The sequence below is a fragment of the Sparus aurata genome, chromosome 2 (assembly GCF_900880675.1).
Source record: "Sparus aurata chromosome 2, fSpaAur1.1, whole genome shotgun sequence".
Classification (NCBI taxonomy): Eukaryota; Metazoa; Chordata; class Actinopteri; order Spariformes; family Sparidae; genus Sparus; species Sparus aurata.
Genome location: NC_044188.1, coordinates 24,383,604 through 24,397,192, shown reverse-complemented (window position 1 = coordinate 24,397,192; position 13,589 = coordinate 24,383,604). Strand labels below are relative to the sequence as shown.

The 13,589-nt window shown below is 44.3% G+C and overlaps 1 protein-coding gene across 7 annotated transcripts in view; it reads right to left on the bottom strand.

Moving 5' to 3' along the window:
- Positions 1-13,331, bottom strand: part of fli1 (Fli-1 proto-oncogene, ETS transcription factor) — a 36,054-nt gene extending 22,723 nt beyond the window's left edge. Inside the window, exons 1-4 of one of the 7 annotated variants that reach the window (XM_030398659.1) lie at positions 13,097-13,331; positions 10,960-11,071; positions 828-1,039; positions 388-539 (exon numbers count right to left, since the gene is read on the bottom strand). In XM_030398659.1, coding sequence (XP_030254519.1) covers positions 388-539; positions 828-1,039; positions 10,960-11,025 — 430 coding nt within the window. In that variant the 5' untranslated portion in view covers positions 11,026-11,071; positions 13,097-13,331. The other 6 variants (XM_030398677.1, XM_030398649.1, XM_030398668.1 and 3 more) reach the window with 6 other exon arrangements.
- Positions 13,332-13,589: the final 258 nt, after the last annotated feature.

Genomic DNA, 13,589 nt, shown 5'->3' with positions numbered 1-13,589 from the left:
CAATTAACATTAATATCACTTCTCTGCAGGCTATAAACCTGAAACTCCACTTGTTACCACCCCAACCGTGTTATGTTACACACCGAAGGATCACATTTGTGAGACCAGTGAGGGAATATATAGGTCTGGCAGACAAACAGACACCTCTACCTGCTCCCACGAGTGACGTAAAACACTGGAACAATGATTTGCCCCGTGAACCAGCTAAATAGAAATGGGACTCATTAAACATTTACAGTGTTGGCAAACGTTGACCAAAGCAGAGGAGTGATTCCGTCTGTAATCACAGCAGCAAGACAGGAAAAACATAACAATTTGCACCTGCATAAATATGCAGTGAATAAACAGAACGTATCCAGCTCTGCACTGTCAAAAAGCTGTCCTCACCTGCAGGTACGATGACTCTCCTCTCATTGGTGGTCATGTTGGGGGGAGGGGCATTCTTCTCATCCATGTAGTTTCCATAGCTCATCTGAGATGTGTCGTTACCCCCCACCAGCTTATTACATTTACCCACACTGCAGTCCACTGGAGACTCCCTGCTACACAGACACACACAGACAAGAAAGTTGTAACAATATTATCAGCAGACAAATTGGGTGTTGTTGTTTTTTCTTTTCCAGCCGTTGACTTTGGCATGGGGTATTTAAGCCCTACAATGGCCAAGGCCAAGTACACCGAAGATTAGAAGCAAAGAGCTGTGGTAAAGAAATTGCCTGTTGAGTGACAAATGTCAATGTTTATCAGCTGCAGTGACGGACACCAAAAGTCTAATAAGTCTAATGATGATCGATGTTAGGCACGGGAAGTGGATGTCGTGCAAATACCTGGATCCATTCATGTGCTCATATTCTCTCTTGACGTTGACCCGCACTGGCTGGTTGATCCACTCCTGCTGTGGGGGTAAGGGGTTGATTTTGTGGGTCTGGCCGTAGTCCTGTGCGCCAGATGCAGTCATGTCTGTCTTGGGGAGAGGGGCAGCAGTAGCGTATGGAGGCTCAAATAAGGACTGGTCTTCACTCACCACTGATAGCGCCTCCTGTGGATGGAAGAAACAAATGCTTGGTATGTCGAACTCAAGATACAAAGCCAACATTAAACTTTAAATAATTACTTTGATATTTTGGGGTCAATTGCCTTCTTGCAGACATTCAGATGTGAATATCAGCACCACTCTTAAGGTTGTCAATTTCATACAAAATGTTCAAGCTAGCAGTTATCTAGCTTAGCATAGCATTAAACCTGTGCACAGGGGGAAATGGCTAGCCTGGCTTTAATCCAATTGTTTAAAAAAAAAAACGACCCTAAACATTTATAAAGCTCATTAATTAACGCGTTATAGTGCTTTTCTTTACGGACACTGACATTTTAGTTTTTTTCCTGGAGTCTGGGGTACAATTTTTTGTACATAATAAAGAAATATGATATAAGATTTGTGCTGCCAGGTGATTGATTTTACTTTTGAACAGCCTGTTTCCTCCCCTGCCTTTTTTTATGCTATAACTCTCCTAGTTGTAGTTTCACATTTAAAGGTGCAGTGTGAGTGATTTAGTGGCATCTAGAGACATGGTTGCAAATTACAACCAACTGAACACCCCTCATCTCATCCTTCTCTACAATGGTTACTAAAAACGAGCCCTCTGTATAGTCAGTGTTTGGTTTGTCCCCTCTGAGCTACAGTAGATACATGGCAGTGCTACATAGCAGACTTTGTGGAAGAGGACTCGCTCCCTCTGTAGACATAAAAGGCTCATTCTCAGGCCAGAAAAAAAACACAACACGTATTGGTTTCAGGTGATTATACACAAAAGAAAACATAATTATGAATATTATATTTCATCTCTGCCCCCACATATTACACACTGGACACTTTAAGAGCTTTGAGGGTGGTATCAATCTCCTCATTTAATTCAAGAGAGCGAAGAGGCACATGTATCCCAAAATGTCAAACTGTTTCAAGTAGGAAGACGTAGTCCTGTAATGAGACAGATAAGAACGCACTCACGCACACAAGCAGATTCAACTCTCTCAGTTGACACAACCCAGAAACTTGTGATGTCAAGTTTTCAATCTCTTGTGTATTTTTGTTTACAGCAATTATGTGCAGTTATTGGTCATATCGCAGTCTGGCATCCAAAGTCGTTTGTGTTTACAGCCCACGTAGCAACTGCAGCTTCCTGTTGATGTTAGGACAACTTCAATCATGCCCAAAGTGGATTGAGACAGTGATGTACGCCTAGGTGCTGCGCTGGTGTACTGACATCAGCCAATCAGTACGTACATACAAGCTGTCCAACCACTATTTGATTCATGGTTTAAAAACAAAAATCTGCTCAAATTCTCACATTTACTGCATGAACTGGCAATTTTAAAATATCTCAACAGAACTTTCCAGTCATGTGGTTGTGTAATCGTTTTTGCTCGCACATTGTCAGCATCTTAACTTTCTCTGGAACCAAAAATCCCCTGTCATGCCCTGATGTGTCTGTCTTGTCTGAGTGCCGAGGCCTCCCTCCACAGCTGAAGACTCAACAGAAGCAGGGGGGGTCACAGCAACACTGACCCCTCTGCTGTGGCTCAGCTGGAGCAATGTAAGTTTATTAAAGAAAACAAACGCAGAAACTCGGGGCCAGCCAAGATATTACGTGGTTTCAAACACGCTCCTTGTGTAATGTCTTGGAAGAAAAGTATGTATTATGTACATGTTAATGTACAGATGTCACCGCTCGGTGTTTGACTGCCGACAGAGTCGGCAGTGTCCCCATCTGAGACCTGTGTCGGGCAACTCTCAGCTGGCGCTTTATGCCGCTGAACAATAATTATATGAGTCAGCTGTTGTTATAATTGCTCAAAACATCAGCCAATCTTTAAAACAATCAAACAAGCACAAACAAAAAAAAAGCTATAAGTCAAAATATCAAATGAAATCATTACAGTCATATGCTTCTGCTCAGGATTAAGCTCGGGTCTGATGCACATCTGGATCTGATAGGATCTGATGGCAGACTGAGACATGTCTAATTCCCCACGACTGAATTATTTCATTCCAAAATGCCACATATGTGCCTCAGGGGGAAAATGCTACTTGATATTCATTGATCAATATTTCCAGCGTGTAGCCGTTTGCATTCTCTAAAATGTTACTTTTATTAAAGCGAAATCCTCGTGATCTCGCTGAACTTAAATGTCATTCCATTCTAAGACGTTTCATGCAAGTCGAACGTTTTCACTTATCCCTGCTTTGATGATAAATGTCTCCTTTCGGAGCAAACTTTTTCATTACATCCAGAGGCTGGCTTAAACGATAATACTGTGTGTATGCGGTGTGTATATATTCACCAAAAAGCGACACTATAACTGGGATACTATCTCACCATCTCTATCCTGACTCTACTGCTTTGTAAACAACAATTTATAACTGAAACACAAAGAAAATGACTACGATTTTACTTTGCACATACAGTTCTTATGAGTTCTCAAACCAGGAGCTTTAGTGAGATTAAATCATTACGGAAATGATCGTATTTGATTGTCAAACAGATCATTGCTTTACTTGATCAAATATTTGGACAATATAATTTGATAATGACTAGCAGCCATCAGTGCTCCTCCAATTTCTAAAGTTCCAGTCATTTTGATAAACATGTGAAACCATCTCAGGCACTTGAGAACTGATCTAATAAACTGAAGGGGCAGGTGAAGCCCTTACTATGTACGGTTTGTTATCACAAGATATGGAAACCTTTGCAAAATGGTTTACAGTTGTAACTGCACTATAGTGCCCTCTGTTGTAATGCCACAGACCCACAGCTGGTTGCTTTGACACAGGTAAAAAATAAAGTTTTTACCATCTTTAGTAAACACCTTGGCGTAAAAGCTATACCGGCACTCCCTTCTAACAAAGTGCTGACGTGGATTAACAAGACGAACTTCTCTTCGAAACAAAAACTTTCCTTCGCTCACAGATAAGACAGACCTCGGCCTACGCCACACATAAAATTACAACAACGACAACAACAAAAAAAACGACTTCTGGATATACTACTGCTTTAGTAAAATATTACTCCTCGGGGTGAAGGGTGGATAAAAAAGCTGAACCTCTCCAGAGTATTTAACCATATCGCCAGAATTAGATTTTCCAGTGATTTCATCAGTGGATCCATCATAGTCTGAACCCTGGCAGCCGAACTCGCTATCTGAGCAGAGCACACCAGCTAGTCTGCGGATGATAAAGCGTAGAAGAGTGAGGGAATGTCTCATTACGGCCCCGATAAGGACTCGGACTCGGCCCACCATTGTTGACTGTTGCACGTTATATTTACAGTGACATATCAGCCCGCACAATTAAGACCATGATTGGCAAGTGGTGTGTGGGTCTATCAAGATTGCCGAGCCGGGTTTTAAATATAGGAGCACGGCACTGTGGTGAGGGGAAGCTGAAAAGGGTGACAGACCAGTGCCTGTGTGTTCCTTCCAGTATCTCTGAGGAACACACACACGCGCACACACACGCACACACACACACACACACACACACAAGCTGCCAAGGAGAGCTGCAGGCGGTTAAGCTCAGTTTTCTGTCAGCCTCACACTGTCCACAGACACTCTTAAACATTTTGAGTTTGATTCCCAAGGAGGATCATATCTGAACATACACACTCTGTACACAGGCTCTGAGTCTGCCCCCCTTCCAAAAAAAAAAAGAAAAGAAAACATAAATAACATCTGAACCTTATTTTTGCAATATATCTTTCAGCGGCTCCGCACACAAAGGAGAGAGAGAAGAAAAACATCAAATAAATCATGGCTCAGCTGTTAAACTGCAGGCCCCATTAGGAGCATTGTGTGAGTGTGACACCTGCTGGGAGCCACCTCTGCTCTGTTTACATCAGCCAAAGTCCATCTCCCCAAGTGCGTCACGACGCGTCTGGAGCCCGACTGGATGTGTATGCAAGAAGCGCCCGCATCCAGACTCGCACGTGTGATTGTTTGGCGTTCACACACAGCCATCTAGCAGGAGCCACCCGGGATGGGGGGGGGGGGCATTCCTGCCTTTTGTTTAAGGAGGAAGAGGAAACCTGTCAGGAAAAGATTGTGTAGAACAGGAAGCTCTCATGGCTAGAGAGCCCTTCCTTTCTTTTAGCGGGCATGAATGCAGCTTGCAAAAACCGGTCAATTACACCCGAGGATTTCAATTATGATTACATTAGTTGTCACAGCTTTCTTGATTTTGTCGCAAACATCCAGGCTGAGGCGTTCGCGTCCCGCTGCCAATACGCTCACGATAAAAACAAAACAAAACAAAACAAAACAAAACAAAAAACAATCACAGCGCTGTGAGCAGTGAATGACGGGATTTAAGTGACTATATGCAGCCTGACATTTTTCGGTCTAGCCGACGTTTACACTCTTCCAAAACTCACACCACACCCAGCCGCCGCAAAACCCGCTACTTTAAATGTCCAAAAGAAAGTAGAAGAAGAAAAAAAAACAAAAAACAAGTGGCGCTACTTTTCAGGAACAACAACACAGAATCGCTGCATCCTCCCGAGCTTACACTCGTTAACCGGAGGACACAGACTGAACGCGTCGCAGGGTGAAACTAAGCGGGACATTGCCATTCAACATCTGGTGGCCGCAGCCATAATGCATCTGGAATCTGACCGTCGGGGAGGGCCAAGTAGCCGGTGTTAACGCAGACCAACAGCTCCTGACGACCAACGTACCGTTTCAAAATAGCTGGGTAACGACATAAGGGACAAGCCGAGGTACCATTGTGAAGCGCTGCGGTTTGAAAGTGTTGCAAACGGAGCGGTTGCCGCACGCAGTTACCAAATGACAGCGTCCCTCACGCTTTGACAAAACTCTGTGCGGCCGGCGGAGGAAAAAGGGACAGAAACTACAAATAAACAGCTGAGACAGATAGATGATTTCATGTTTAAATACCAAATGGGCACAGTTTTTGTTTCACCCACGACAGGCTCTTCGGACCGAGCCGGGCGATGTGCCACACCGCTGTTGCGCAGCTCGACACATCGCATCCAGCGGTACATCCAGTCATGGCTATTGCTCAATCCCCGGCAGCCCAGACTAAACCAACCCGTCGGACTCGTGGATAACGTATACATAAACGAAAGAACGGTGTACCGCGCGTGTTGCCTGAAACAAATAGCCACTCCTTTCTGCCTTTCCCAGACGTGCGTAATTGTGCGCTCGGTCCCCAAAAAATCCAAAGCGCGATTCTGATTTTCGCCCTTGAATCCACACCGTAGCGTATCCTCACGAGCGGTCAGCTTATTGAAAAGGGGAAAAAAGTGGAAAGTTTTCCAAAGAAAAGGAGAAGTGTGGGGGGGAAAAAAAGAAGGAAATCTGGTTACCGCTTTCAAACCGAGAGAAAAAAGCCGCTCATCGTCGTCAGATTGGAGGTCCCAGCTCACAGACCGACACACAGGAGCATTTCAGCCCATTGCTTTAAAAAAAGGAGGCGCAACTCCGAAAAAGCAGTCTCCCACAAACTCATACACCCCGTTCTCCACCCTTACCTTAATAGTTCCGTCCATTTTGCGCAATTTTCAGCGGACCCCGACAATATCCCAAACATGACACGCTCCTGAATTAATTCCAGCCCCCGGTATGTGGCGGAGAGAAAGAGACACTTTTTACCGGATTGAGTTTTTTCTTTCCTCTAAATTTGGGAAGTGAAGTCACCACTGTTGAGAAGGTTGAGAAGGAAGCTGTGTGTCACCGAAAAGCCCTGCCTTCAAAAAAGCAGGATACTGTCCCAGAGAGATAAGCAGGCAAAACAATTGAGTGTTCGCTCCGCTGTTATGTTTTTCTGCTCGGAAATATTTACAGGATGACTGCCTGCGTTGTGCACAGCCATAGCTTGTGTAGCCCGCTGTAGAATGGGGCTGTTTTTTTTTTTTTTTCGTTTTTTTTCCTTCTCTCTCTTTTCTTTCCCAGTCCTGTCACGGATGGCGTGGAGGGGTTTACTATTTGTCCGACTTATGAATTATTTTCTGCACACATTTAACCTTGAGGTCCGGGTGGGATGATTTTTTTTTTGACGCTCTTTAAAAGTTACGCGATCTCGTGTTTTAGAGCGCTTTTTTTTTTTTTTTTTTTTTTTTTTTTGGTTCACGCCTACGCTTCAAGACATCGCATCCATCTGGCCATGCCTCCATCCCCATCTGTAAATCAGCCTATGCTCTGTTTTAATCCTATATTTCACAGTGAAAAGCGATACGCCGAATAAAGTTTGTCTTTGGATGTGGACAGATGTTTTTTTTTTCTTTTTCTTTTTTTTTCTCCCAGACTCGTCGCCGATGGAGCTCTAAATCATAATAAATAAATACAAAAAAACGAAAAAGAATATGGGAAAGAAACCTGAACACCTATGTCAGGAGCTGTTGCAGACCTTCTCCCTCTCTTTCTCTCTCTCTCTCCCTCTCTCTCTCTCCGTGAAGCGTCTGTGAAGTTTTCCTGAGACACCATTAATAAAAATCCGAGCATTCAGCTCCTAACCGCACTATAATCTGAGGGGTCTGCTCTACACGTGTGCGTCTGCTGCGGAGCACAGGACTGAATGGAGGTGAAACGCAGCCTGGTTCAACAAAAGCGCACAAGAAAAAAGGGGCAACATGTAGATTATTATCATTTTCACTGTTTTTTTATCATTTACACGCCAGAGGTTTTTTTCTTCTTCTTTTAAGAAAGAAAGAAAGAAAGAAAGAAAGAAACCCCCATTATCCCCCACACAGGTATTTGTTTCTTCTCCTTTTCGTCTGCCCTCATCAATTCAAGCGTAATTTCAGTGCACATGCTGGACGAATAAAAAAAGGTCACTTTTTTTCACACATTCGCCGCCACATTCGGCAGCCAGCGGTATTCTGTTTCGACACAAATGAAACATGTCAAACTAAAAACCGCTTAGATTTGAAGACTCGGTCCACTTGAACCCCGAAAATTGTTTCATGGATTTTCTTTAAAAAAATTAATAAATAAACAAAAACAAGCTTGGAAAAAAAAAATAAAAAATGTTTCACGGATGTGAAGAGAGTCACGTTTGAGAAATAAAACAACTTTATTTGGGACAAAGGTCAGATTTGTATAATGTTATAGCTGAAGTGATGATGATGATGATGACGATGATGATGATGAATATTTCTCGCAGGGTTGGGGTTCTGCCTCGGGGAGCGGCCTCAGAGTGGCCAAACAGAGACCGCGCCGCCGCAGCCACTGACAGCAGGGCCGGCCTGTCTGCTCTCGACTTGGGGGTCTGGTGGGGCTGAGGGCCCCCACCCTTGGGACCACCACATCTGGATCCTGCTAAGGGTCAAGGCTTCTCCTGCCTGAGGCCAGTTCAGACTCGTGTAATTAAGGGAGACACCTTGTTTAACTCTTCAGTGACTGGTTTGGTTTCTTTTTTCCTTTTCTTCTTCTTCTCCTATACATTCCAGTGTGTGATGTTTTAATATATGCGTTTTATCATATGGGGGGGGGCTGTTGATAAAGTGTGACTTCACCTCTCTTAAAATACCCAGTTGTTTTGTTTTTACGCAGTGATGCACGTCTTTGGATTTCTAACATCAGTTTCCATTAATAGAAAGAGGCGAGTTTACACTCTGCTCCACCGTGGAGTCCAAAATAAGTTTACATTGTGTAAATAATTGAAATGCAGCGCTGGGGAAGCGAGCAGGAAGCTTTCTCAAGTGACAGAAAACCCCCTCAGAAGTCTGACTTTCTTAATCTAACCACATCTCACCAGCAGTTTGACAGGATCAGCCCCCCCCCTTCTCCGCGTTAAAATACCTGCCATCGCAGTCACGCGGCTTATTAGGAGGACTGGGGGTCCGGGACCTACCAAGACCATAATGAATACAGCGGTAACAAACATTTTGGAAGGCCAATAAACAGATGCAAGTTGGTTTACACAGTGAACCACAGAACATCTGGCTTGACGCTGGAACTAGACAGCCAGACATTTCTTCCTTGCACCACGAGCCAGTAGCTCCTCTGTCTCTCCGCCGGGGCAGCCAGCCAGAGGGGGCGGACACTGCGCACACTTTGTGTTTTTTAAGCAGTTTTTTCGATTGTGGGGCACATCCTTTCTTTTTTCTTTTTTTTTTTTTTCCAAAGCTTGTGTGAAGATCAGTGAGGTTTCTGGGGAGAATTTGGTTACAGTCTGTCATGAGAGAGAGTGAGGACCGAGACAAGTGAAGGCATGGAGTAAAGGCAGAGAGGCTGCTTTAATCAGGAAGGTTTCTGTCAGCAGTGCCCTTTTGTATAAAACAATATTTTTCAGAGTGTGAGTTGAGGAATTTCATACATGGGGATTTGAAGGGGAAGCTGCTGTTGTCGGCGGAGCGTTATTTCAAAAAAAGAAATAGTCCCAGCCGCACTAGCCTGCCTTTTATCAGCTGTTTGTCAGCCTTTATATTCAGATCATTCCTCCTGTCGTGCCTAAAAGACAGTCCGAGTCAGAACACCGAGGGCAAAAAAAACAAAAAAAAACAAAAACGTGGAGTCTGCACTGCAGCACATATAAGCACGAACTGTCTGGCCCCTCGCTCTAGGCCATAATTAATTTGAGATTTATTTTTATTGGAGAGTTCCAGTCTCGCCCGGCCTTAACCAAACAAAACCAAATGCTGGGCCGTGGATTCGCTTGAATGAGGAATATTTCTTTAAAAAATTCGTGTCGAGGCGTGCCACAGTCTGACCAATATCTCCCTGGATGTGAGGGAGCGAGGAAGGGAGGGAGGGAGTGGAGCAGTTGCACGTTAAAAAAAAGAACAACAACAACAACAACAAAAAAACAATAAGAAAGAAGAATTACAGGCAATCTCCGATTCCAGGCAGGACAAAACAAATAACACGACTGGAATCAGAAGAGACAGAAACAATGTTGCACTGTAAAACTACCAGCTCTCTCTCTCTCTCTCTCCCTCCCTCACACACACACACACACACACACACACACACACACACACACACACACACACTTACACTTAGGCTACATTACCTGCTTTTTAAAGGAGAGAGAGGGCATATTTAAAAGCATCTCTAACTCACAGCTCTATTCAACTCTCACACAACACATGAGGAATTGTTTCTGGGCCCTGAGACGCCGGCTCTCTCTGCAGTGGCACAAACGCTGTGGCTGCCATGAAAAGAGCCCTTATTCAGAAAGGAGGGGGGATAAGTCTTCAAAACATGACCAAAGTCGGCCTTGGAAAAATACCTTGATTATGAAGATATTACCACAGCTCTCCTCCCCGCACAATGGAGCGGTTTTTTTTTGTGTTTTGTTTTTTTAAGAATGGGGCACAATCCTCCGCAGGATCGCTGCGATGGATGTGAGCGAGCGCCACGCAATGAACTGACAGCCTGACGTGCTTTTTTTTTTTCTTTTTTTCTTTTTTTTAATGTATAGAAATAGAAATATTTGCCTCGCATGTGAAGCGGTTTGCAGGTACTCACGCTGCGCCACGCGAGACGCAGCTTCCAATGCGAAAGCCAGATGTGCGCTGTTTGCTTTATTTACATTCTCGACACACACGCACACACACACACACACACACACACACACACACACACAGATGACGTCAAACTCGATAATGAGCCACAACGGCAGCCTTTTTGACGACATAATGTAAAGTTACAGGTGTGGAACTCGCATTATAACGCCGCATAAATCTTTTCAATAAGACTTTTTTTCATTATTCTACTCAGAAAATGCACTGTGAACAATGACTTCTCTCTAATGCAAATTGATGGAAGCTCCTCGTTTCCGGTTTACTGATTGTTTTAAACACTCGATATAAGGGTAAAAAATGGGGGACATGTAACGAGATGTGTTGGAAGATCACAGCACGACTAAAAGCAAAAAAAAAAAAAAAAAAAAAGAGAGGAAAGGAAAGGAAAAGAAAGGACCCCAGTTCATCCCTCCAACATTACCTGAGCGAAGAGGCGGTGGTGTCTTACCTTGACGTAAGACGACGTGTCAGGGACAGTTTGAAACATGTCTACTTGGCAGACAGGCCCAAGGGTGCTCAGTGTCCAATGGGCCCTGAGAGAGAGAGAGAGAGAGAGCGAGAGAGAGAGAAAAGATTGACAAAGAAACATTTATTATTATTTGTTTCATTACTAAAACATGATTTCGTTTTAATCTTGTGACCACGAGACAAATGTTACAATTCAAGCCCCCCGTGTTGTCGCCAAGACACTCATATACACTTGACATGACAGCTACGTGCTGTACAGCAAACATCCATCCCGCACAGGCCGACCACGGGGTTACCACTTCCACCAAAATAAAGGGAAAGTCAAATTTGCTTAATTCCCCCCTCTCCTCTCCTCTCCTCTCCTCTCCTCTCCTCTCCTGTATGTCTGACTGCACACACAATCCTTTGATTCATTCACAGCGGGCTCATTTCTCTCCGGAGCGGTCAGAAATCTTCGGTACGGGCAGGTTTTAATCACCGCCGTCCTTTACATTAACAACACCGGCAGATGGAAACGACACCACACTAACCCACTGCGTGCATGGATGAATTGCTCCAAGTCGCCCAATAGAAGCTGCATGGCAGCTAGAAGAAGAAGAAAAAAAAAAGAAGAGGGCCCCATGCATTCCCAACCCCCATCACGTTTTCCCCCTAAAGCTTACCACATATTGAAACACTTTTCGCTTTAATAAGTGCAGCTTACAAAGTCTCGGGTGAAAGGGCACTTAGAGGACGGTGTCTTTAGCCCTTCCCTCCCCTGCGCAATTATGAGGAAGGGGCAGTGGCACACATACCGCCACAGATGGCGGTTATATAGACTGTGCGATAAAGCAAATTAACGTATATGGACCTCTATATTGGCATCCAGGACGCGCCGTTAACATGTCCTAACAGGGCCACGGGGACGCGAGGCCGAGCCGTTCAGTAGCACTGCGTGCTCTGACCCCGTCAGGATTATAAATACACAATCAGGGAGCCTTTTAAAACGAGCCTGCTATTTTTTTTTTTTTCTTCTTTTCTTTTTGGCGTAATTAGTGTTGGATGCAGATCAACACCCCCCGAACCCCCCCCCCCCCCCTTTGTGATCTTTAGCCAGTACCTAACGGACACAATTCAGACCGAAGAAAAGAAAAAATGAAACAATAATAAGAAAAATAACACAAGGAAACTTTTACCTCCCTTCTCTCTCTCTCTCTCTCTCTCTCTCTCTCTCATTTCTTTAAAAAAAAAATAGAGCAATTTTTCTAGAGAATTTCTGCTCCATGATACATTAACCAAGGGAGGAGGGCTTATATATGAACATGGCACGGTTTAAATACTTGTAGGGGACCAATGTTTCTCTCTCTCTCTCTCTCTCCCTCTCTCTCTCTCTTGCTCTTTTTCTTAAGGTCTTCTCGGCTCCTGCAGGCAAACGCAGGGCTCGCCTCATAAAGTTCCCCAAATGCATCCAATTTCTGCGCGGTAAAAAAAAAAAAAAAAAAAAAAAAGGAGCATAGGATACGGCATCTGCAGCCAATTAGGCGGAGGAGGACTGGTGAATAACGGCGTGAACCTCCCTCCGAGACAGCCCCGTGGGCCGGGACCCCTCTAGTGTTACATTTTAAGCATCTTACCTTCGCTGTTATCCATCATAAACGAGAGCCGAGTGATTTTCAGCGAAGGCGCATTCCACTTTTTTAAAATTCATTTATTCTTTTTTTTTTTCAACCTCAAGTGTAGACTTTCCCCAAAGTAAGAGTGACGACAAAAAAAAATAAAGAATAAAAAATCATTGTATCTCGATTGCAGAACTCACATTAGACCAAAACTTCAGCAAACAAGACGCATCAACACAAAGACTGACAGAGACGCGCTGTCATGGCACACACCTCCTCTCTCCTTTATGATCGATTAACGTGCAATTCACTGGGTTTTTTTTTAAATGATTTTTTTTTAAGTGTGACTGAGCATCAATAAAAAGCAATAAAACAAGTGGGAACGACTCCCTCTCCCTGCTTTACGCACACCTTCGCTGCAGACGCTTGTGCCCGAGCAGGACTTTCAGCGAACTCGGCAGCCGACTTCGTGTGTATGATTTTCTCCACACTCACCTGTCGTTTTTCCCTGTCGCTCGTCTTGATCCTTTTCTTTTTCTTTAGTGTCGGTGGTTTTCCTCTCGATCCTTAATCACTCCCTCCGTCTATTTTAAATAATTAGTCCGCGTCCAGGCAAAGCCGTTTCCCGAAGATGATGACAGTGAGTTATTTTGGAAAAAAAAAGGGGGCTGAAAAGGAGCGCCCGGTGTATGAATGGAAATGTTGCTGAGACGGGAGAGCCGCGACCAATGAGCAGCGAGAGAAAACCTCCCCTCGCCTGCCGTGTGAGGCCACTGAACCATGAAATAAGGGAAAGGCAGAGAGAGAAAGAGCGTCGTAAATCTGCTTTACGCAGCCGTTCGCTGCAGAAAAGTGTGAGGGAGAATGCAAAATATACATGTGTTGTTTGATAACCAGCTGTTGGTGTTTATTCGAGATTAATTTCACACGCAGCACTGTTGGATGTCGGATGAACGGTGGTTCGTGCGGGAAAACTGCCGCGCGCACT